This window comes from Blennius ocellaris (assembly GCF_963422515.1).
Source record: "Blennius ocellaris genome assembly, chromosome: 1".
In the NCBI taxonomy this organism is placed as follows: Eukaryota; Metazoa; Chordata; class Actinopteri; order Blenniiformes; family Blenniidae; genus Blennius; species Blennius ocellaris.
The window spans coordinates 32,620,994-32,646,065 of NC_137650.1; the positions used below are offsets into that span (position 1 = coordinate 32,620,994).

At 45.5% G+C, this 25,072-nt stretch overlaps 1 protein-coding gene across 1 annotated transcript in view; it reads right to left on the reverse strand.

The window, feature by feature from the left end:
• Positions 1-24,483, reverse strand: part of LOC308131432 (multiple epidermal growth factor-like domains protein 10) — a gene marked incomplete at its 3' end in the record, with an annotated part of 64,702 nt that extends 40,219 nt beyond the window's left edge. Inside the window, exons 1-2 of the mRNA XM_080498160.1 lie at positions 24,408-24,483; positions 10,695-10,787 (exon numbers count right to left, since the gene is read on the reverse strand). Of these exons, the coding sequence (XP_080354286.1) occupies positions 10,695-10,787; positions 24,408-24,468 (154 nt within the window). The 5' untranslated portion in view covers positions 24,469-24,483. The remainder of the gene's footprint in view (positions 1-10,694; positions 10,788-24,407) is intronic.
• Between the last annotated feature and the right edge of the window lie 589 nt (positions 24,484-25,072).

Genomic DNA, 25,072 nt, shown 5'->3' on the forward strand with positions numbered 1-25,072 from the left:
ACCCCGCTAACGTTTGATTAAAAAGTTTGTTGGTAAATTAATTTTGACCAAACACACGGGGCAATGCTGATGTGGCTGCAGCCCTTAATTGGACTTGGCAGTGTGTTTGTGGTTTACAATTAAGTGCCAGGATAAACATCCAGCTGAGTGCAGCTACACACGCACGCACGCACACCCGCACACCCACACACCCACACACCCACACACACACACACACACAGAAAATGCAACTTTTTTATTATGGCTTCCAAAGCGGAACTTTTTGAAAACGCTCCAACTGTGTTGTCGTGTGAATGTGCAAAAAAAAAAGCTACTTTCTGGAAACGCTCAGCATCCAAATAAGAAATACTGCTCCCGATCCTGCGCACTACGACTGTAGTAAACCGTTCTTCTGCACACGCTCAGTAGACGGACAACAACAACAATCGTTTTCCTCCAGAGCGTCATGGCTTCCAGTCCATATTCTCCTGGGGCTTTTATTTTGACAGTCACCATAACAACAATCCAACTTGGTCGTCTGTCCACGAGAATGTCCCAGGTTCTCCCTACGTTAATGTTCATAGCGTATGTTTTCATAAAAAAAAAACAAAAAAACAACAGCCCCACCTTGTGGCCAAACAAGTAATTGTCGTTTTCAGCATTTGCCCATTTGTGTGACAACGGAGCATTGTTTTCGTCAACATCGCTGTGTCAGTACGAAACTTTTCTGAAAAAACAAAACAACTTTCCTACAAGTCGCGTCAGCAGGTAATCGGGTGACGGAGGAGCATCTCTCAGTCCGACGCTACACCTCTACTGGGACACATACTGTTCCACTGGTATTATTCCTCGTCTTGTTTGCTTTTTAAAAAAATCTGAATCAGACGTCAGCTTTTGGCTTCAAGCTTCCTTTTCGTTTCCCGACACGCGGGCCGACCTGAACTCCCTCCGCTCTTCATTAGCGTCGACTTCATTAGCCGGCTAATACCTGTTGCCCGTGCCGGAGAGAGCGAGAGCGAGGGGGAGGGGAGAGAGAGGAGGGCGGTACTGCGGGGTCAGCAGCCATTAGCCCGGCGGCTCCTCTGGGCTTCGTCCTGCTCTGAACCTCATTCAGCACAAGACCACAAAAGTGGATCTTTCATTACCCAGCAGGCCCGGTTCAGCAAGTCATTAAGTGCGGCTTTGCAGGAGTGACGTGGCGAGTTTCTGCAGAGACGATGTGAGCTGCTGGAGGAGGAGCGGCGGCAATGGAGGGGATCAGTGCGGGAGTACAAAGGACGTGTGAGTGCATGGACGTATAGAAGAGATATAAAGGAGGTTTATGTTTGCGCGTGGCGGTGGGGGGGTGGTGGGTTAAAAGTTCAGGTTGTATTTCAAAGAGAAAAAACAAACTTTTACACTGCAATAACAGAATTTTTTTTTTTTATGTTGAATCTCTGATGGTAAAAGCAAACAAACAGTCGGAAGGATGGTTCATGTCAAGGATTTATAACAGATTCCACCCCGGAGTATCTTTTATTTTTTTTTAATGTTTTTTTCAAAAGTCAACAAAATAAACTGCAAGATCTTATTAGGGATACACCGATCCCTCTTTATGTTTAAAGGACGAGTACTAACCTTTAGTCACACTGAGTTCGATACAGGTACTTATTAAATGCTATTAGGCCTAATTCATACTTCATAAACAAACGATAAGCAAAAGGTAAGCCTCGCCACGAACCAATGGCCTCCCCGTCGATACACCTCCACCAGCACCGAACGGAGCCGGATGATAAAGAATCGATTGTATCAGCTCCGTCGCTGCTGGATTCCACTGACTTCCTGCAAGTTCCACAATTAATGTGAACATTTTATTACTTGTTTTTACATATTTTTGTGTCCAGGCTGCCACTTAACTTTCTGAACTTTGACCTCCTCGTGAGCCTCAGATCCTTTAGTTTCTTTTCGCGGTGCCGACATCTCCACCGGTTTCTCAGGGAGCAGTTTTTAGACGATAGTCGAGTCTTTTTGATTGAAGATTTTGCGTCGTCAACAGACATTACTCATTGGGATCATTAATACTTTCCACTGTGAATCCATATAGATGAAGCAGGACTGAAGTTTACAAACAGTTTTCATTTAGGAATACAGACAAAAATTCCTCAACGTTATAGGATGTTTCGTTTTTTTCTCCACCCAACATGAGTGTTTCTCAGTGAAAAGCTTTCCTTCAGTGGAGCAGAGCGATACAGCGTCAACTAATGAATGTGAGGAGGAAACACAGGAGAGTTTCAGTTTTAAAACTGTGGCGAGGAGCTGAGTGAATATTGTCCACAAAGAATTTACACATCACAAGAAGTCATTCAGCGCCAGCCAATATTAAACATATAGCCTCCAGATTAAATATGTAGCCACGAGCTAATGCTAAACATGTAACCAGCAGCTAAATGTTTAGCCACCAGCTAACAATAAACTTGTAGCCACCAGCTAACACTAATCATGCAACCACCAGCTAATGCTAATCATGTGACCACCAGCTAACACTAAACATGTAGCCACCAGCTAATGCTAATCATGTGACCACCAGCTAACACTAATCACGCGATCACCAGTGAACAATAAACATGTAGCCACCAGCTAATGCTAAACTTGTAGCCACCAGTGAACGCTAATCCTGTAGCCACCAGCTAACGCTAATCATGTAGCCACCGGTTAACAATAAACATATGGCCACCAGCTCCTCTCTACATTTTTTACTTCCTCTCTCCTCTCCTCTGCTCCTGCTCCTCCTCCTCCTCCTCCTACCTGGCAGGCTCGGTGATAAAAACACTAAATAACACGGGTGAGTGATTGAAGGCCCGGTGTGTAATTGTAATGGAGGTAATCTCCATGGGGGGCGGCCACAGTGCTCGGGGGTCCCGGGGGCGGTCGTCACTCTCTCAGCCTATCAGCTTGCTTCCTGCCCTCCTCCTGCCGATCTCCCCCCCCAGTCTGTCCCCGACTTGACCGCCTCATCTCCCGGAGGAGGGATGACCTCCGGTCCCGTTCAGGACTGCAGAGTCACCGGCGGGGATTGAAAAGTCTTTTTTTTTCCTGGAGAAGCTCGTCAACGTCTCACTCCGCCCAGATCAAAGTCTCACTCTGAAGCTCACCCGGCGACCACTTCTCCCCCTGTGCTTATTTACCGGTTTCAACATCGAGCAGCGGCACACAAACACACACAAACACACATGAGTGTTTATACGTCCGTCGACTTCGAACCGCCACAGAAGAGAAACCTTCCTTCGCAGATTGAGCACATCAGCATGAAGCGGCGTGAAGAGGTCAGAGTGGAACCGTCAAACTCTTTTCTGTTCTCGCCTCTTTCAAAAAACCCGTGGAAACTGAATGTGGAGCTTCAGAAACTGGACCGACACTCGTTTATCTCTGAAATCACTTGTTCACGTTTAAATTATGTCTCAATGTCCGACAATAAACCTTTTTCTTATTGAGAAAACATTCAGCGAAAAACCTGCCCTGCTGCTCTAGCGGCACCCCCGTATCCTGACGTAGCTTCAACCAACTCCAGATTATAGAGCATCCTTTGCCTTAAACATCCAGATTATAGAGCATCTTTCACCATAAACATCCAGATTCTAGAGCATCTTTTGTCATAAACATCCAGATTATAGAGCATTTTTGCCTTAAACATCCAGATTACAGAGCATTTTTCTTTAACATCCAGATTATAGAGCATCTTTCTTTATCATTCAGATTAGAGAGCATATTTTGCCTTAAACATCCAGATTACAGAGCATTTTTCTTTATCATCCAGATTATAGAGCATATTTTGCCATAAACATCCAGATTACAGAGCATCTTTCTTCAACATCCAGATTATAGAGCATCTTTTGCCATAAACATCCAGATTATAGAGCATTTTTTGCCTTAAACACCCAGATTATAGAGCATCTTGTGAGATTGAGCGTGTTGATGGTAACTCGTGAGACAATAATTCCGACAACCAATCAGCTCGGTTGGTGTCACTGCCGTCACCTTTATTGTAAATTGGTGATTTCCCACCGGAGTCACAGTGATTTTATTCACAAAACCGTCACTCATTCCACCACCACCAGACAACACCAACACGTTTTCTGTCTCCCACGTATCGTTCAGAGGAGAGAGGGGGGGATAAAGGTGGAGTATGACCGTGGGGGAGGATGAAGGTGGAGGAAGGAGGGATGAAGGTGGAGGAGGGAGGGAGGGAGGAGCTCACATGTTCTGTGTTGATTCCAGCTGGGAGTCTGAGCAGAGAGTGGCGGCAGGAGATAAGCAGCCATTGGACTTAGGAGGGAACAACAGCTGAAGGGGAGCCGGCATCATGTCACACACCTCCACAGGATTTACACACCTCGCTGAGCACGCACACACACGCACACACACGCACACACACGCACACACACATGGTCAACCAGGAAAACGATGAGAAAACTAGTTGAGCTGTCAGTGCGACCAGTGTTTGGGATGACGGCGTTAAAAATAACGCCGTTAGGTAACGGCGTTATTTTTTCAGTAACGGGGTAATCTAATGAATTCTGTGTTTAATATGTTTTTATTAACTTTTGGACAGAGATATAGAAACAACAATTACAATTTTTCAGAGTTATATATGAAAAGACAAAAACAAAAAAACTCCACCCCACACAAACCTTGCCCCTACTGTCACTTATACCAAAAAACAACCTGTAAAACACAAATATTATAGACGTTCATTGAGTCAAACAGCCAGAATACTGAGTAAAGAATCACTCCTGCATCTTTGTAGATGGATTGTTAAAAAAAAGTCAGAAAAGGCCCCCCGACAGCTGATAGAACTTCTTTTCAGAACCCCTCAAATTTTAAATAGATAGATAGATAATAACTTTAAATGATACGATACGTTAATCTAATGAATTCTTTTTTAACGCCGTTACAACGCCGTTAGCGTTACTTGAGTGACTGTGAGGAGGTGGCTTAAAAACGAGGTCAGTGATTGGGTTTTTGAGTCGTTTGTCCAAGTGAATCGGTTGTCTGAGTCATTTGATTCAGTTGCGCACGCGCACTATAACCACCCGCCCCTGGACCTGGAGGCTCAGCTGAACTGCGACATGAACCACGGTGGAGAATCATGTATTCATAGTAAAATGCTGAAACACTTCTGAGGAAAATAAACAATAAGTACACGTTCGTTTTTAGTGGTCCTGGTGTCCTTATTCTAGATTAAGCGTGTTGTTTCTGGGGTTTAGTTGAATCAGAAAATAAATTAGATGAATGATGAAACTGAATAAATACGTGGCATCCAGAATGGCAAATATACAATACTTTTGTTTATGTTGTTTTGTTTATGCTTCAGGCCCAGAAGGGTTAAAGTAACATTCCCAACACTGAGTGCGACGGACGTTGAGATCAGCTGCAGTGGCCGAGGAAAGAGTCCACACGCTGTTCCTCTCACTTTGAGTATGACAGCCACAGTGGAGTCACTCTTAAAAAAGTACTGTTTACTCAGTCGCAGCATCCCAGTCTGAGGTTTAACCCGCTGAATAACTCCGACGTGTGATCAACATGTTGTTTTTCCTGCCACCGGGTTATTTTTAAGACGCTCACTTCCTGTCTCCCCGCAGGAGGAAAGTTTCCCCGTGAACTTGGTCCATTACAGGAGAAACAAACAAGTTAGGCGTGCGCGCGTCGCACAAGAAGAAAACGGCCGTCGTATTAATGTAATGCGCCGGGGCTTTGTCCGGTTTCCATGACGACAAATGGGAGGCTCGGCGCGAAAGCATCACTTTGGGATGAAAAGCCGTGGACGGGAGGGAAGTGGAGCCTCACAAAGAGCCTCGGCGCCGTTGTTTTTATGTCCCGACGTGTCCCGAAAACAGAGGCGAGTTACCCACAATCCCCTGGGGCCAAATACTGTGACCTTCAAATACTGTGACCTTCGAATACTGTGATCTTCAGGACCGCGCTGCAAGGCTTTCATTAAACCTGACTTTAACCTTCATCAAACCTGAGTTTAACTTTCATTAAAATGGAGTTTAACCTTCATACTTTAAGCTTCATAATACCCGAGTTTAACCTTCATTAAACCCAAGTTTAACCTTCATTAAACTCGAGTTTAACCTTCGTTAAACCCAAGTTTAACCTTCATCAAACCTGACTTTAACCTTCAAAAAACTGACTTTAACCTTCATAAAACCCAAGCTTAACTTTCATACTTTAACCTTCATAAAACCTGAGTTTAACCCTCATAAAACATGAGTTTTACCTTCATAAAACCTGAGTTAATCCTTTACAACACCGGAGTTTTAACCCAAATAATGAAGATGAGGTTGTAGGTTCGGCTCCAGCAGGAAACCCAGATGGTTTGCAAAGAGTTTTATACTTTTTAACTGCATTTACTCATTTTAAGACTCATTACCAAGTGAGTAGCGTAGTTTGTGAGTGGTTGTGGATCGGTTCTGTGTCGGGATGCAGCGAGTGATAATTCTAGTAACCAAGTATTCTACCGATTCTTTATTTATTTCACGAATTTACTCAAGTGCAAATTAACGGTAATACTTGACGCTGGTGGCATTACTCCACTGGCAGCTGCTTATTCAAAGCGGTCCTTCTGGATTTTAAAGAGGACCAATAAATGTATTTTCACTTGTATGGATCCCTTCAATGCCACAACAATGGATTTTCACAGGAAACGTCGTGTAAACGGGGCCTGAGTTCCTGTGAGGACGAGGTGAAGAGGAGCCTCAATGCTTTCTACAACAGACTGATGCCTCAACACTATTTACAACCTTCATAAAATACCACAGTTTTGAATGGGTTTTACAGACATACTGTAAATAATGCGATGTGACGACACCGACAGTCTATAAACATTCGCGCTGTTCAAATCCTTCCAGCAGAGGCTTCCCATTCGACGTCATTTTTTTTTTTTTTTTTTTTGCAGAATTTGTCGGTCGGTGGCAGAAAAAACGTGTGAAACGGGAATTCAGCGCAGGGAGGAAGCTGCTGTTGATCCCAATGACTCACCGGTGAAACTGCCTGTGCGGCACTTCTGCCTCCCCCCATTAACAATGCTCATCGTCTCAAACTGCTTCTTTGCAATGTTCTCTCCTTTATCTGCGCTCCATAATCGTCCTCATTATAATCACCATATCTGAACGCGACATGATCGTTCCCATCATCATTTGTCCTCGTCTGTCCGTCCTCCTCCTCCTACATTCCTGCTCCTCCTGGCCGAGCCACAAAGTCCTTCATCTGGAGCAGAGTGCGGAGAGGAAGGCTTCACAGGATAATCTGCTTGGATACAGCGGAGGACAAAGCCGCCGTCTACTTTCTCATCCACTCAAAACTTTGAGACGCTCGTTCCAAAGACCTTCCGCATACGCCAGGAAAACGTTGGCCGAGCGGAGGGTTGCTACGCGAGTCCAGTTTTGCCGCCGGGGGAAACTTCATCCCTTCAAGAGGAAAATCTGAACGTTAATACGCTGATTTATACAAGTGTGGAGAAATCCTCTCTGTCTAAATCACCGGCTGTAGCTCCACCAGATCCTAAATTAACTGGACGACGTCCGATCAGCCAAAACATTATAGTGAAGACAAACACCGGTGGCAGCACGGCGGTTAGCGCTTTCCGCTAACGTGGGTTCAAGTACGAACCCGCGGCCTTTTCCTGTGTGGGATTTCGCATGTTCTCCCTGTGGGTACGTGGGTTTCCTCCCTCCAGTTCACAAACAATGCATGTGAGGTCAAATTAATGACACTGTTCGCCTGCCTTGTGACAGAGTGAATCCTGTCCTCATACCAGAGCGCGCTGGGATCGGCGCCAGCGCCGCTGGACGGGATGAGCGGGGATTACAAGATGGATGAATCTTCTCCGCGTGCTACGTGTGCGAAAACTCAAAGACACCCGTGTCGGACTTGATGTGACGATCGTGAACCTGCCAGTCCAAACTGAGGGTGAAGAAACCCAGAGTTGCAAATCTCCGTGACGGAGTGAAACTGAAAAGTTCTGCCACGTGGACATGAAGACATTTACAAGTCCTTGCAGGCACACACACACATCAAACTCAGGGATGTCCAAGCACGCGTGCACACACACACACACACACACACACACACACACACACACACACACACACACACACACACACACACACACACACACACACACACACACACACACACACACACACACACACACACACACACACACACACACACACACACACACACGGTGTGTAAGTGTGCATTGCTGATGCGGTGGCACGTTTATCCTCCAACGTGCTGCTGCAGTGAGAAACCCCAGGTATTTTGCCAAATATCATAAAGCTGTGTGCCGTCGGTTCGGAGTCGCAGCGCAATACAAAACAACCCAAAACAAACCGAGGCAGAGCGACGCCGGCCCGCGGGATCCATTCCTCCCGGGCCAATCGGGGACGAGCGTGCGCGAAAATGAATGTGGGAATGAGCCGGATGTCCCGGCGGGAGGGACGGCTCGGCCTCGCCGGCCGCACGTCTTTACAGCAAATTACATTCTCCCACGGGTAATGAGCACATGACAAATTCCACTGCGGCGACGCGAAGGAGGCGGAGCCGCCGCGCCGCGGCGGACTAATCCGATGGCGGAGGAATAAATGGGTTTTCCAAGTGCTGGGATTCGGCTGTCATCGGGGGCGGCGGCGGTTATCTGCAGAGCGGGGTGCGAGGCAGACTAAAACAAATCGGAGGCGGTGGTGGGGGAGGGGGGGGGATGAATGGACGGCGGCGGGAGCAGAGACGAGACGTCCAGCGTCCCGGCCTGGAGGCTCCACTATGTCCTGAAATGGGGACATTAAGTGGACAGTCTCCCTCCACTTCCCCTCGGCTTTACCTTTCCCCCCCTGTGCCGGGTCGGCCCCCGCCGGTCCCAACGATAAAGAAGCCAGGTAAAAAAAAAAAAAAAAGCCTGTGAGGCTCATTAAGTGTCAATCGGCCCCCAAAATCCCCTCAGCTGCACTCTCATATACACAACCGGCGGCCTCCTCCTCCTCCTCCTCCTCCTCCTCCTCCTTCCCCCGGAGCGGCCGGGGAGTCGAGGAACCCAGGAAATGAGATCCGTAACGAGAAGCAACCGAGTCGTTTCTGCTTTAAAGGCGGCAATCAGCTTCTTTGTTTTTTTTTGGTTGTTTTTTTTCCAACCACCAAATACCTCAGAGAGCCGCTGATCAGCAACCATGACACAAGAACTTTTTCTCATCTCACAAAATACCTCCCATCCCCGCTTCCCATCACCTCGCCCTGCTACACAGAGAGCTTCAGCACCTCCATCAGTCTTTATAAACTCACAATTTCTTCCGCACCTTGAATGGATGCGAGCCGGAGCTCCCGGCGGCGTGAACGCCATTAGCGGGCGGTGACAGGGACGCCGCAGAGCCGTCAGGCTCCGGGGCACTTTAAAAGAGACAAGGAGTCTCGCGGCGTTCACCTCACGTCACCGTCGAAAGGAGCAGGTTTTCACCGAGGGGGGGATGAAGCGAGCGCTAATTTATGCAAGATAAATAAGAGGAACGTTTAATGAGCCAGGAGGTCGTCGCCGTTTGGCGTCGGCACAAGAAGCTGTCCGGGGGGGGCGAGTCCAAAGATCAGCGCCAAGTTTATCCTCCCAGCACAGACCCGCTGCCACAGCGACGCGACTGACACTTTAGAAAGTACAACTTTTAGTTGTGACGTACGAATATTAAGCTTTTTTTTTCTATTAAAAAAACACCGTTGACGTGGACGGTGCTCTTCCAGCAACTCAGATGACGTTTCTCATTAGCATTAGCCTGTATGAACAGTATCCATTAGCATTAGCATGCTAAAATAGTGGTCAGTCATTTATCTCAGCTGTTTTGTTAAAGCATCTTCCTCCACTAACTGACGTAACTTCATATTCGGTTAATGAGTGAATCGTTACTGACTAAAGAAATAGCTTTTTTTATTTATTTATTTGAGCAGTACACATTCTGCTCAAAAGGAGTGGGCTGAAGTAAGAAGCTTATGAGCGCCCACCCCCAAACTCAGAGCAACAAAAAGTACATTCCACACTAGAATAGAAAGAACAAAACGTCAACAACAACAAAACATTAAAAAAGAACCTCCCACATTTCAAACGACTATATCAACACGGACCAAACTTACGACACACACTCACACACACACGCACATATACGTTTACTTATACCGCTACTTTTTTTTTTTTTAATAATGTTTTTGAACACGAGTGTTCAGATTCAGATTCAGATTCAGATCGACTTTATTAATCCCTTGGGATGACTCCCTCAGGGAAATTCGAGTTCCAGCAGCTTTAACAGGACAGGAACAGCACACAGAGAGCAAAGAATAAAATAGGATAAGTCTAAAAAAAATTAAATAATAAAATAAGATAAATAATTATGTACAATATTATATAGACTCTTCACTAACCCCAACTAAGTAGAAATAGCAAAAGAATAAGAACTAAACCACTAGTGTGGTTACTAAACCACAGCACCCACTAGTGGCCTGGCATGCGAATTACATCTTTATCAGCACTTCTGGTGTTTTTGTGCGTTTCATTTTCAGAACACCGTTGTTCTAACGAAACAGATTTGGATCATATAAATAGATTTGGTAAAAAAAAAACTTGGGTCTGCACTGATCTCTGGATACTCTCGACACACGGAGGCAGTTTAAGACATTAAGGCGGCGATTTGGGGACTCACCGCTGGAGCAGTCCAGTCCTCCCCAGCCGGGCTCGCACTGGCAGGATTCAGGAGAGACGCATCGACCGTGAACACACTCTTCAGTACACAGCGCTGAGGAGGAGGAGGAGGAGGAGGAGGAGGAAGGTCAAAGTGAGCATCAACCAAGCCGTCACACAACAAATACAAAATCAGTTTCTTTCAAAAACCTCACAGCTGCCAAGAACGTTGATTGTTCATCGGCAGGCGGCTACACAAGAGAGGCACGACCGCCGTTTGGAGATTCTTCAGTACTACTGAGACTGACGAACAAAGACGGACTGTAACTTATGTTCTGATAAATATCAAGAGGAGAACGATAGTTTGTACAACACTGGTAACTTCCTCACCAGAGACATTTGAACCAGCAGAGTTAGCTCTATGTGTGTCATGAGTTCAACTGCTCAGCACGTAACCATGAGCCGTGCTACATGCTAAAGAGCTTCTGGGCTCACACACAAGCAATGCTACATCCTACATGCTAAAGAGTTTCGAGGATCACACACAAGCAATGCTACATGCTACATGCTAAAGAGTTTCGAGGATCACACACAAGCGATGCTACATGCTACATGCTAGAAAGTGTCTGGTCTCACACACAAACGATGCTACATGCTACATGCTAAAAAGTGTCTGGTCTCACACACAAGCGATGCTACATGCTACACGCTAAAAAGTTTCTGGTCTCACACACAAGCAATGCTACATGCCAACGAGTTCCGGGGCTCACACACAAGCGATGCTACATGCTAAAGAGTTTCTGTTCTCACACACAAGTGAGGCTACATGCTACATGCTAAAGAGTTCTGGGGCTGACACACAAGAAATGCTACAAGCAAAACATGATTAAAGTATGAATGATACACTCATTAACAGTCAGCTCCATCCCTGGTCCTACATTCTACAGCACGCATAGCGCAGTGCGTAGATAGACGCTACGCACTGCGCTATGCGTACTGTGGGTTGTAAAGCTGTTGGAGATGACGTAGCGTTGATGCAGATGCTGTGCAGACGTAGTTCACGGTGACGCATTCTTGTATCGCTTGCGTATAGAGTATGAATTAGGCTTAAAGGCGTTTAATAAGTATTTGTACTGGTACTCGGTATCAATAAGTAGTTGGAGGATAGTACTTGTACTGTGGTATCCCAGTACAAACATAAAATGCACCATCAGGGTTCTTTTTTTTTTCTATTACCAAAAATACTTTAGATTATCTGTTTGTACGAGTCGTGTCCTCAACATCCCGGAGAGATGTTTTTCTGAGTCATTAGGGGCAGAAGAAGAAAAAGAAAAAGGCTCCATTATTGAAAGAGCGGCAGCTTGTCAGACTCGTTATAAATAAGCCAGAGAAACGATCGTTCGCGGGCTGAGCTGCGGGATCACCTGCAGGCTTCATCCTGCCGTTTGTGCCTCTAAAATTAATACTCGAGTATCTTCGTCACAGTTTACCACTGCGACTCAAAACATCTGAGTCGGTAATTACATCAAAACATCAGGTCAGAAAGTTTCATTAAAGGCAGTGGAGGTGTTATCGTCGCTGCAAAATAAATAAGTAACTAATTATGTGGTAAAGTTCCTGCATTAATGATGTTTACGGGTCTGTACATCTATTTATGTTATATTTGCATATAGAACTATTCTTAATACAGAAAGATGATCAAATATGGTAGGATTTGATAAGTTTACTTCTTTATACTCCTTTTATATATTTTGTGTAACTATATTTTCAAAAGCTGTAATTTAATCATTTATTATGTTCAAATATTGCATGTAGTTTTGGATACGTGTGTGTATGTATATAGGGATATTATTATTATGTATGTGAATGCACAAAATGTTTGAATGTCACATGCCTGAAATGAATGAATAAAGAAAAAGAGGCTAATGCTAATGCTACTTGCAGTGTTTCAGGAGTTAGTTCAGTCAACAGGAGTTTACTGAAATAGTTAGAGCGGCTTTTACCCAGAGACAAGAGCTATGTAAAAAAAAAAAAAAGGTTAAATCAATTAAAAACATTTTAATGTACTTTGCTCCTGCGTGATCTTTTATTTTGAAAGTTCCAATATGGGATTATTTCAACAGTCACTAGTTTGTTACTGTTGTTTCAAACTGAATCTTTCTGGAATACAAAGAACAAAGCAGTCCGTACTTAATTATGCAATAAATATTAAAACTGGGGAGTCGTGAAGGTTTCTTCGGGTGACGCCGTGTCGGCGCCGCCGAGGGTTTGCGCTTTGACGCATAATTCACTCATCGGCGGATTCATATTCATGAGCGCAGCGTCCCGGAACGTCCCGGAACGTCGCCTTCCTGCAGACGCGATGGAGCCGATCGACATTCATCTGCAGCCTCAAACTTTCACCCTCACATCTGGGGTCAGAGGTCAGAGGTGGCGGCCGGTCGCAGTGAGGACGAGGAAGAGGAGGGAGGTGAAGAGGAAGAGCGCCAACAGACGCCGACACGTGCAAATGTCGCTCCTGCAGACTTCAAAGGGAAGCTCTTCAAACTCTGAACTCAGAGCAGGAATACTTTAATAATAAAAAACCCAACTTTTTTCACATCCACTTGTTTATGTGCGAAGGAAAACTGAAAGTTTATTCCAACAACATCGCAGAGTCGTGTGGCTGCAGGTTCACCACAAACACTTAACATCAGTCTCCTGCAGGGTTTTTCCTTCCCTCCGTCTCCTCGTCCTTCTCGTGTCGACTTGTTTTCTCAGAAACAGAACTGAATCCACTTTCTACCGTCAGTGAAGCTTAAATCGGGAGTTTCAGTTCGGTTTGTCGTCGCTTCGTTTCACGTCCGACGACACGTTTTTTTTCCAAGCTACTGGCCGATTGGTCCCGTTTCCATGACGACCACGGGTCTCCATAGGGTCGTCGCAAGCTTTTCTTCGCTTCTCCGACGTTTACTGGCCATTTTAAATGTTTGAAGCCGCTTTCGATGAGGCGTCTCTTCATCCTTTCACCTCCAATACCTCGGATATTTTTTTTTTTTCCCGTTTGAAACTGGGTGCAGGTTCCAGTGCGACACGGAATCTTTACATCTGCTATCCGATTTGGGAGGCCGTCCTGCTCACACCCTCCACTGGTTGCCTGGCAACCACACAATTTGACTCTCCGAAATGACTCCCCAAAAAAATTCTAAATAAAAAATTATGAGAAAAAGCAACAGGGATTTTCAGTTTGGTGTTTGACCGAGTTTGGAAAAGGTGTAAATTGTTAAGTTTTATTTTTCAGTTTGCTGCAGATTTCTGGGCATGGAAATATGATTAATTTTTTTTTGCTTCCTGTTTAAAATATAGGATCGTATCTGCAGGATTAAACAATCGTGAACGGTGAGGAAATGTGTTGTTATGGTTTCTGTAACTTTCTAAAACAATCACATGACACTTCTGTTCTATACTTCCCATGGTAACATAAACCAGAAGTGTCCAAGACAAGCCGCCCTGGAATGAGTTGAAATGGACAACAGTGAAAATATACAGTAAAAATCAAGTACGTGTTGAGTGATCGTATATGAATACGGTTCTTCTGAGTTGAATCTCCAAAGAAAACAAAAGGAAAATGTGAATTCTCTCTCAATAACTCCGATATAGGAGTTTATTTATTTGTGGCGTTTCACAATAAATGTATGATGTTCATGCCATTTTTAAGGCAATAAATTGTTAAAAAGTGTGTGATTATAAGTCTTTGGCCTTGTTTACGCGACATGTATACAGTATTTATGTTTATTAGGGACCTCGCGAAAGGCTGGTCGTGAAAGGAATGTCGCAGAGAGATGCAACGGATACGAAATTTGCTCGTCTACTCGAGACCTACAACTCACGCGCTCTAAGTTTGGACCTAAATCCAACAGGAAGTCCGCTATTTGCCTTTCACCGTTTCAAAAGCGTTCCACCGGTCACGTGGAGGCGGGTTCCACCTGGACAGGTGAGCATGAGACACCGACGTACAGAAATATTACAGACTACTAAAGCTCAGGTGGAGAATCAGAGTGTCGACAAACACAGAAGTTCTCCTGCAGCTTTAACCGTTTCTGCATGCCGACCTGTTTTGTTTTTTTCCCAGGCCATGCAGTGAAATCAGCAAAAAAAAAAAAAAAAAAAGTGAAGTGCTGAGTTTTGAAAAGATGCAACAAAAAAAAAAGAGAGAGAGAGAGAAAAAAAAGAAGCAGAAAGAGGAATGAGAGGGAGCGTCCGGGGCTTTTATGGTGGTTTTTCCAGCCACAGCGGGGTCGTCCCGTCTGGATTTATGGCGGCACCGTGTCAACATTTTACAGCTTTTTTTGTGCATTAGCGCTGGAAAACCTGGCCGGCGTGCCGCTACGTGCACTTAGCGCTGTGCGCTGCCGGCCGAGATTTACGGCCGAGCGCGGCCGCGGCCCGGAACGGCGCGGAGCCGCGGGGACGGACGGCCTGTGTCTTACTGTGTGGACGATTCGGCGGAGGCCATCAGGAAGTACAGGGACACGGCTGGGCTCCAAATATGAGTCACAACGGTGCAGGGTGATCATCCAGTTCTCATGGAATGTCTCTCATCCAACCAGCTCTCATGGAATGACTCTCATCCAGTCAGTTCTCATGGAATGTCTCTCATCTAATCAAAACTCATGGAATGTCTCTCATCCAGTAAAAACTCATGGAATGTCTCTCATCCATCCAGTTCTCATGGAATATCTATCATCCAGTCAGTTCTCATGGAATGTCTCTCATCCAGCCAGCTCTCATGGAATGTCTCTCATCCAATAAGTTATCATGGAATGTCTCTCATCCAGTCAAAATTCATGGAATGTCTCTCATCTAGTGAAATCTCATGGAATGTCCCTCATCCAGCCAGCTCTCATGGAATGTCTCTCATCCAGTCAAAACTCATGGAATGTCCCTCATCCAATCAAAACTCATGGAATGTCTCTCATCCAATCAAAACTCATGGAATGTCCCTCATCCAATCAAAACTCATGGAATGTCTCTCATCCAGTCAATTCTCATGGAATGTCTCTCATCCAAACAAAACTCATGGAATGTCTCTCATCCAATCAAAACTCATGGAATGTCCCTCATCCAATCAAAACTCATGGAGCCTCTTTCATCCAGTCAAAACTCATGGAATGTCTCTCATCCAATCAGTTCTCATGGAATGTCCCTCATCCAGTGAAAACTTATGGAATGTCTCTCATCCAGCCAGTTCTCATGGAATGTTTCTCATCCAGTGAAAACCTATGGAATGTCTCTCATCCAGTGAAAACCTATGGAATGTCTCTCATCCAGCCAGTTCTCATGGAATGTTTCTCATCCAGTGAAAACCTATGGAATGTCTCTCATCCAGTGAAAACCTATGGAATGTCTCTCATCCAGTCAAAACTCATTGGATGTCTCTCATCCAATCAGTTCTCATGGAATGTCCCTCATCCAATCAATTCTCATGGAATGTCTCTCATCCAGTCAAAACTCATGGAATGTCTCTCATCCAGTCTTTTGCTCAGTTGGTATGAAACTGGTCAAACTTTGCAGTGAACATGAGGTCGGACCTGCTGCTTCTCTGCGCAGCAGCTAATCACCGTGTTGGCGATGATTGTGGGAATTAGCAGAGGCTCGCCGTTTATTAAACCCACACATCAACCTGAGTGAGTCCAGCTGAACGGCTCCTGCTTTATCGTGCATGAAGAAAAGGAGAGAAAACACTTTCCTGGACGTTACACTCCATCTGGGGAACAAGAAGCTCATCAATCTACTCGGACCTCGAAAGCGGCGCCGACTGCGGCTTTAGGTCAGTTTGTATTTATGGTCGTTCCTAAACAGCTGAAAAAAGAAAAACAAAGAAGTACGCTTTCTTTTCTAGGGGCTCTTAACTTTTTTCGATATATATATATATATATAAAAACACGGCATTTCAAGTATTTGCATTTGAAAAATGGGACCATTGGTAGGAAGTACAGTGTCTCCGGGTGAAACTATCCCCGCGGTCAATAACTGAAAGTGAGCCGCAGCTCTGCTGAGCGTAAACTTCTCCATTAACTCCTTTTTTTTTTTTCTCTCCCCGCCTGGCAAACGCAGGCGCAGATTTTAATAAGAGAGCCAAAGACACTTGCTCCTGTAATCCTGCAGGAGAGCCGATAAATCTTTAAAGGGCCGTCTGATCCTTTCATCCGGCGGCGGAGGAGCAGGAGCGGCGACGAAGAGGATTACATCAGAGACAAGATTAATAGATATCAGATGAAATAATTACTGCCTGATTCTACCTATTGTCTCCAAACGCTGAAGCTGAAGCGGTCCTCGCTGCCCTTCAGCTGATCTGCTGCCGCAGCAGGACTCGTAGCGGCTGCTGCGGGAGGACGCAAAGCTGCAGGAGGATGCAAAACTGCAGGACACACAGGTGCAGGAGGACGCAAAGCTGCAGCAGGACGCAAAGCAGCAGGACGACGCAAAACTGCAGGACACACAGGTGCAGGAGGACACAAAGCAGCAAAACTCAAAGCAACAGGAGGACCCAAAGCTGCAGCAGGACGGAAAACTGCAGGAGGACGCAAAGCTGCAGGAGGACGCAAAGCTGCAGGAGGACGCAAAGCTGCAGGAGGACACAAAGATGCAGGAGGACGCAAAGCTGCAGGAGGATGCAAAGCTGCAGGAGGATGCAAAGCTGCAGGACTCAAAACAACAGGAGGACGTAAAGCTGCAGGACACACAGCTGCAGGAGAACGTAAAGCTGCAGGACACACAGCTGCAGGAGGACGCAAAACTGCAGGAGGACACAAAGCTGCAGGAGGACGCAAAACTGCAGGAGGACGCAAAACTGCAGGAGGACGCAAAGCTGCAGGAGGACGCAAAGCTGCAGGAGGACGCAAAGCTGTAGGAGGACGCAAAACTGCAGGAGGACACAAAACTGCAGGAGTCAAAACTGCAGGAAGACTCAAAGTTGTAGGAGGACGCAAAGTTGCAGGGGGACGCAAAGCTGCAGGACACACAGCAGCAGGAGGACCCAAAGTTACAGGAGGACTCAAAGCTGCAGCAAGACACAAAAATGCAGGACACACAGGTGCAGGAGGACGCAAAGCAACAGGAGGACGCAAAGCTGCAGGAGGATGCAGAACTGCAGGAGGACACAAAGCTGCAGCAGGACTCAAAGCTGTAGGACTCAAAGCTGCAGGACTCAAAACAACAGGAGGGCCCAAAGTTGCAGGAGGACGCAGGAGGTCAAAGTGGTGGAGGGCGACGGGTTCAACAGTCAAACACGCTGCATTCAGGGTCCACACAGGAAAGTAGGACAGAGCGGCGCTGAATGAAAGAAAGATTTTTAAAAAAGGGGACAGAGGGAGGAGGGGAATCGTCCTGACAGGAGACGGGACGGCCGCAGGCACACGTGGACAGTAACAAAAGTTCTGCTGTGAAAACGTGGCCGCTCGCCTCCACCCTGTACCCTCCACCCTCACCCCCACCCCCACCCTCACCCCCCCACATCCAAGTGGACATTCCATGTTTACCCAGCAGAGGAAGACAAACGGGACAACAAGAAGACAGACGACAAAAGAAGAGCGGAGCAGAGAGGAAAGTCCTGTAATCAAATCAACACTCCTGTCCTGTCCTTCTCCTCTTTCCCTCCCTCCCTCCCTCCCTCCCTCACTCCCTCCGTCCTCCAAAGGAGAACCTTTCAATTAGTTCAGGACGTGTGTCTCACACAACAAAAGACCTGTCGGAGGGCGTTACTGTTTCCTCAGGGCGCTGCGACCACTGAACCGATGTCCTCTGTGTGTGTGTGTGTGTGTGTGTGTGTGTGTGTGTGTGTGTGTGTGTGTGTGTGTGTGTGTGTGTGTGTGTGTGTGTGTGTGTGTGTGCAGGGGCATTCAGTGGGAGTCCTGGGGGGGAATCTAATAAAGTTGTTTACTAGCAGATGCTGAATAAAGACACACAAAGCGCCGCTGCTCCTCTTTAGACTGCGCCTCCTCCCGCTGACGGAGGAGCGGCCCGTCCTTTACACTGCACCATCTAGGACGGATAATTCATTGTCACACACACACACACACACACACACACACACACACACACACACACACACACACACACACACACACACACACACACACACACACACACACACACACACACACACACACACACACACACACACACACACACACACACACACATTACAGATCCAGTGTGTACACAAGGAACTGGGAAGTGGGAAGTGGGAACGTTCCAACATCAGAGTGGAAACAAAATCATCCGAAAGCTTTCAAAGTGGAAAATGTCCTCCGACACAACGTCTCTAACTCCATTCTTCTTTTGTCCCATCTTAGTCTCTCGGCTCTGGTCTCGGTCTGGACTTGGGTCCCTCTAAGTCTTGGTCTGGGGACTCTGTCTCAGGACGTTCTGGTCTTGGTCTTGTCTTGGTCTCGGGCCGTTCTAGTCTTGGTCTTGGCTTAAGTCTTGGGATGCTCTGGTCTCGGTCTGGACGGTCAGGACGTTCTGGTCTTGGTCTTGTCCTGGTCTTGACTCAGAATCAGGACGTTCTGGTCTTGTTCTTGTCTCTGGACGCTCTGGTCTTGGTTTGGACCTGGTTTCTGCGCTTTAAAGTCATGGTCTTGACTTGGTCCTGGGGATGTTCTGGTCTCGATCTAGGGATGTTCTGGTCTTGGTATTGATTTGTTTTGGGTCCTTAAAGTATTGGACTTGACCTCAGGATGTTCTTGTCTTGATCTGGACTTGGTCTGGAGATGTTCTGGTCTTGGTCTGGACTCTGTCCCGGGGTCAGGTGTCTTTCCCGCAGCTCTACACGTGGATGACTTGACGAAGCATTCTGGTTTTGTCGCCGTGACTAATTTGAGAGAATAAATGTGATTCCGGCTAAAAACCCAGAGACGCCGCGGCTGCTAGGATTCCTCTCCCACCGAGGATCCGCCGCAGCCCTGAAAACATTATTTTCTGCAGAATATTGATGAAACGCCGCGTGTTTGAGGAAGCGCGGCCTCCCGCTAACCCGGCCGCCGCCGTGCTTTATGAGCTGCGGCAGGTAGTCCGGCTCGCTGAGGGCTCTTTCCCGTCCGAGGACGATTAATTCCTCCGCAAATACCAAATGAAAACAAACAAACTGCAATTCCAGCTGACTGCGGGCCAAACGGGAGACGTGCTGCTACGTCCTTTTGTTCCTGCTCTCGTGGAGGAACGGAGTCTGAACGCGTCGGGGCACATTTCAAGGGAAAGTCACGAAGAATTGAGGGGGGGTGGGGGGGGTGGGGGGAAATCATCTGATTAAAGTATTTTTTTTTTTCTCATAACACTGAGATAATTATCTCATTAATTCAGACGAACAGCAGAAATCTTTCAGGCAATTATCACACAGCGCAGCAGTTTGACACAAATCCACAATTTTTCTCAATTTGAAAAAATCAGAGAATTAACTGGAATTTTATTCAACAATGTTTCTGTGAAAAATACATCGTTTTTGTTTTTTTGTTTTTTTTGTTTTTATTTTGCGTTCACACAATTTAGACCAGGAGTGCAAAACAAAAGAAGAAAATGTTCACGTTTTATGGCCAAATAATGGATTTAAGATATCTTAAGACATACATTTTAACCAAACTGTGTGTATATGTGTGTGTGTGTATATATATATATTTTTTTTATTTTATTTTATTTTATTTATTATTCATTTATTGTTTGCCAACATATTTATTTATTTATTTATTTATTTTTATTAAATTTATTTTGCAAGCTTTTTTTTTATGTGATAAATGATTGATTTTCACTCATCTTTTAATATCCTTTTTTTTAATCCATGTATTTAACTTTTTATCTGGCCGTTGCTTGAAAAGTATTTAAATACAATTTTATTCATTTAAAAAATACATATATATTTTAATGAATTATTTTTACTCTTCTACCTTCATGTTTAATTATATATTTGTTTGAATGTCTATTTTTTTCTTTTTTTCTTTTAAGGCCTCAAGGATTCACCTCGTTTTTATTTGATTTGCAACAACAACAAAAAGAGAGACAAAAAAGAAAAAGCAAATTTTTTACAAATACAAAACATTACAACTGCGGAACAATTCACTGTATTTGGTTTGGGATTTCTGCTGCTGCTCCGCTAAACCTCCTGCTGCGCCGCTCAGCATGTTGATGCTGCTCTACTAAACCCTTCACTGCTGTGCTAAACCTGCTATATATATATATATAGGTTAAAATGTGTCATAAATCCGTTATTGGGCCAAAAAATGCTAACGTTTTCTCTGAAACCCACCATTGCCGTGGTGCTGCTCTGCTTAACCGCTTTCACAAATGAAACTATGATTATTCCAGGAAAATCTGAATCATAACAGCCTGAAATGTTTTGCACGTGTTCCTATTCTGTGCGACAAATGGTGAGATTAAAGCAAAAGCACTTCAGCGGCACCGGGAAGAGAACGGAAACCAAAAAAAAAAAAATCTATGGAAGCAGCTTTAATTTGTCTTTTTTTAATTGTGTTTATATTTGCATGAGAGGCAGGAGAGCGTGATCCGAGAGCTTCTCCAACAATTAGGAGAAGCTGAAGGGGGGGGGGGGGGGGGGGGGGCAGTTTCTACACATAAATAAAGATGCGAACATCTGCCGCTATCGTCTGTTTTGGTCTTATTCCGTGATGCACAGAAACACCACAAAAGGAGACGCTGGCATTTACGCGTCCGGCCGGCTGGACGAGAGGGAAGAGAGGCCGCGCGATGCATTCAATGACCCGGGGAGTCTCGATCGTTCCAGCACTTCCCCCTCTGAATACAGATCACCTCCCCCCCCCCCCCCCCCTCCCCCGCACTGTCAGGAGATACGTGACGGTGGCGGCGGTGGCGTGTTTATTCGTTTGTGGTCAAAACGTTGAGCCGATATGGGATCGACTCTGTAACGGAGGAGAGGATTGATCCGACTGCTCCGGGCAGCTGGCCGGCGCCGGAGAAGAGAGATAACGGCGGAGATTGAGGCACTGTTCCACGAGATACTCTGCAATTTTAACAAGCCCAATATCGTGTGTGTGCGTGTGTGTGTGTGTGTGTGTGTGTGTGTGTGTGTGTGTGTGTGTGTGTGTGTGTGTGCAGCCGGCGGAAGAAGAAGAAGAGGAGCTGGAAAATAACAATGCAGATGACAGGAAAATGATTTTGTTTGTCAGGGAGATGTAATGCAGAGTACCCCCCCCTCCCCCTCCACCCACCCCCCCACTGGGGGAGGGGTGGGTGGGTGGCGGGGGCTCGCGCAAAGTGCCGCCTGATAAGAGACAACAGAGCTGCAGACGCTTTTATTGGGTTTCTTCAAACGCAGAGTGCATTTGCAGTCTTTTAAGAGCATCTATACATCACAGAATAAGAAGAAAGACCAGTGTTTCAAGTTTTAATGAAAAAAAAAAGAGCTTTTTTTTGTTGTTTTGTTTTGTTTTTTTTGGTTCTCTTGTTCAGTCGGAGGGTGAAGTCACTTTCTTTTCCACGTTAAATGTCCTCGTTAAATCACTCACTGACGGCTCCCGGCTCCTTTTCCCAGTCACTAGACGCGCAACACTGAAGTAGCCCGAGACGCTTCCGACACTCACGACTCAGGTTTAATATACGTCACATCTGCGGGAATTCCTTGGTAACCGAAGAATTCAACGGCGCGGGTCGATACTTCGAGACGCTGAAGTCTTAAACATAATAAATTCTGTTTATAATGCAAAAACACTATTTCTTCACCTCCAAGACCAAAGGGATCATTGTTGGTTCCATCAGGTCCCGTTTAACACAACAACAACATTCAAGTCGTCATTTTTGTGTTTTCGCTTCAGAAAAGTTTCGCGTTTATACAGCGACTTTATGACAAACGATGTCCGTTTCCATGGAAACGGCAGAAACACTGAAAATGTTAATAAAACCACACGGTATAAACCTTAAGAATGTGAGAACAGGGACTTCTGTCCAAGTTGAATTGTTGTTACGGTGACTGTCAAAATTAAACTACCAAGTTGGATTGTTGTTACGGTGACTGTCAAAATAAAGCTACCAAGTTGGATTGTTATTACGGTGACTGTCAAAATAAAACTACCAAGTTGGATTGTTGTTATGGTGACTGTCAAAATAAAACTACCAAGTTGGATTGTTGTTACAGTGACTGTCAAAATAAAACTACAAAGTTGGATTGTTATTATGGTGACTGTCAAAATAAAACTACCAAGTTGGATTGTTGTTACGGTGACTGTCAAAATAAAGCTACCAAGTTGGATTGTTGTTACGGTGACTGTCAAAATAAAACTACCAACTTGGATTGTTATTACGGTGACTGTCAAAATAAAACTACCAAGTTGGATTGTTGTTACGGTGACTGTCAAAATAAAACTACCAAGTTGGATTGTTGTTACGGTGACTGTCAAAATAAAACTACCAAGTTGGATTGTTGTTACAGTGACTGTCAAAATAAAACTACAAAGTTGGATTGTTATTATGGTGACTGTCAAAAGAAAACTACCAAGTTGGATTGTTGTTACGGTGACTGTCAAAATAAAACTACCAAGTTGGATTGTTATTACGGTGACTGTCAAAATAAAACTACCAAGTTGGATTGTTGTTACGGTGACTGTCAAAATAAAACTACCAAGTTGGATTGTTATTACGGTGACTGTCAAAATAAAACTACCAAGTTGGCTTGTTGTTACGGTGACTGTCAAAATAAAACTACCAAGTTGGATTGTTATTACGGTGACTGCCAAAATAAAACTACCAAGTTGGATTGTTGCTACGGTGACTGTCAAAATAAAACTACCAAGTTGGATTGTTATTACGGTGACTGTCAAAATAAAACTACCAAGTTGGATTGTTATTACGGTGACTGTCAAAATAAAACTACCAAGTTGGATTGTTATTACGGTGACTGTCAAAATAAAACTACCAAGTTGGATTGTTGTTACAGTGATTGATGCTGATTGGCTGGAAGTCTCTCGGGTGTTTTTTCCCCGTTTGTCGCTTCCTCTAGAGATTCAAAATCCTGAAATATCACAATCAAAATGTCAACCGATAACAGATCTTTCCTGAAACGTCACTTAATCTTCTTTAAGGGAGTTATTTTATTTATTTATCATTATTTATTTATTTTTCCTGCAGGTGTCAGCGGAGCTGCGACGTGACAGAGAATCATCCTCCACTTTAATACAACAAGGTCAGCTTTAACTAATCAATCGCGGCTTTAGCTGCAATCAATGACGGCGACATGCGGCTCGGTCTAATCGCTGCAATACTGCGGCAGTAAGCAGGCATCCGTCACTTCGTCACAAACTGTTTACGGTACCAAAAAAGAAAAAAAAACTAGTTTGTCAGAGGAGCTTCCTGCTGCGTGGAGCATCTGTAAACACGACACGCGCGTGATTATCGATTTTTTGTTTTCTTCCTGAAACTACTCGGTCACGTCGTTTCTCATTAATGTCTTTTACTCCTACAACATGTTAGGAGTTTGTGTCCCCCGGACATAAACATTTGTTTGGTGGTGCGTTGAAGGAGAACAGAGCTCCGGGAGTCGCCACGGCGATGGAACAATAATAACCAACTTTCTGTGTGGCAGTACACACACCACGATAAATAAACAACTTCTGAAAGTAGTGAAGAGATCTCAGTGTGTGTGTGTGTGTGTGTGTGTGTGTGTGTGTGTGTGTGTGTGTGTGTGTGTGTGTGTGTGTGTGTGTGTGTGTGTGTGTGTGTGTGAATAACTTACGGACACACAGGTCTCCAGTCTCGTAGAATCCGGGGCAGCACTGTGATCGTCGTCTGTACATTGTCCTCACTCCTCTCCTGTAGGCAGTCTTGTAGCTGATCCTGCGCGTCACACACACACATACATACACACACACACATACAAACACACACATACACACACGCACACACAGGTAAACACCCTGCTGACGGTGCGCTGCAGTGTTTCCTGATGTTTCCTGACATCCAGCCTCGGGAGCTGAACTGGAGTCATAAAGCTTAATGTGGCCATTAAAGTCGGACGGCGCTCGGAGGAAGGAGCTGAGCGCGTCCGACACCTAGCGCGTTCCGACATCGAGCGCGTTCCGACACCAAGTGTGTTCCGATACCAAGCGCGTTCCGACACCAAGTGCGTTCCGATTCTGAGCACGTTCTGTTCCAATACCGAGCGTGTTCCGTTCCGATACCGAGCACATTCCGATTCTGAACGCGTTCCGATACCGAGCGCGTTCCGTTCCGATACCGAGTGTGTTCCGATACCAAGCGCGTTCCAATACCAAGTGTGTTCCGATGCCGAGCGCGTTCTGACGCCGAGCGCGTTCCGACACCGAGCGCGTTCCGACACCGAGCGCGTTCCGACACCGAGCGCGTTCCGACACCGAGCGCGTTCCGACACCGAGCGCGTTC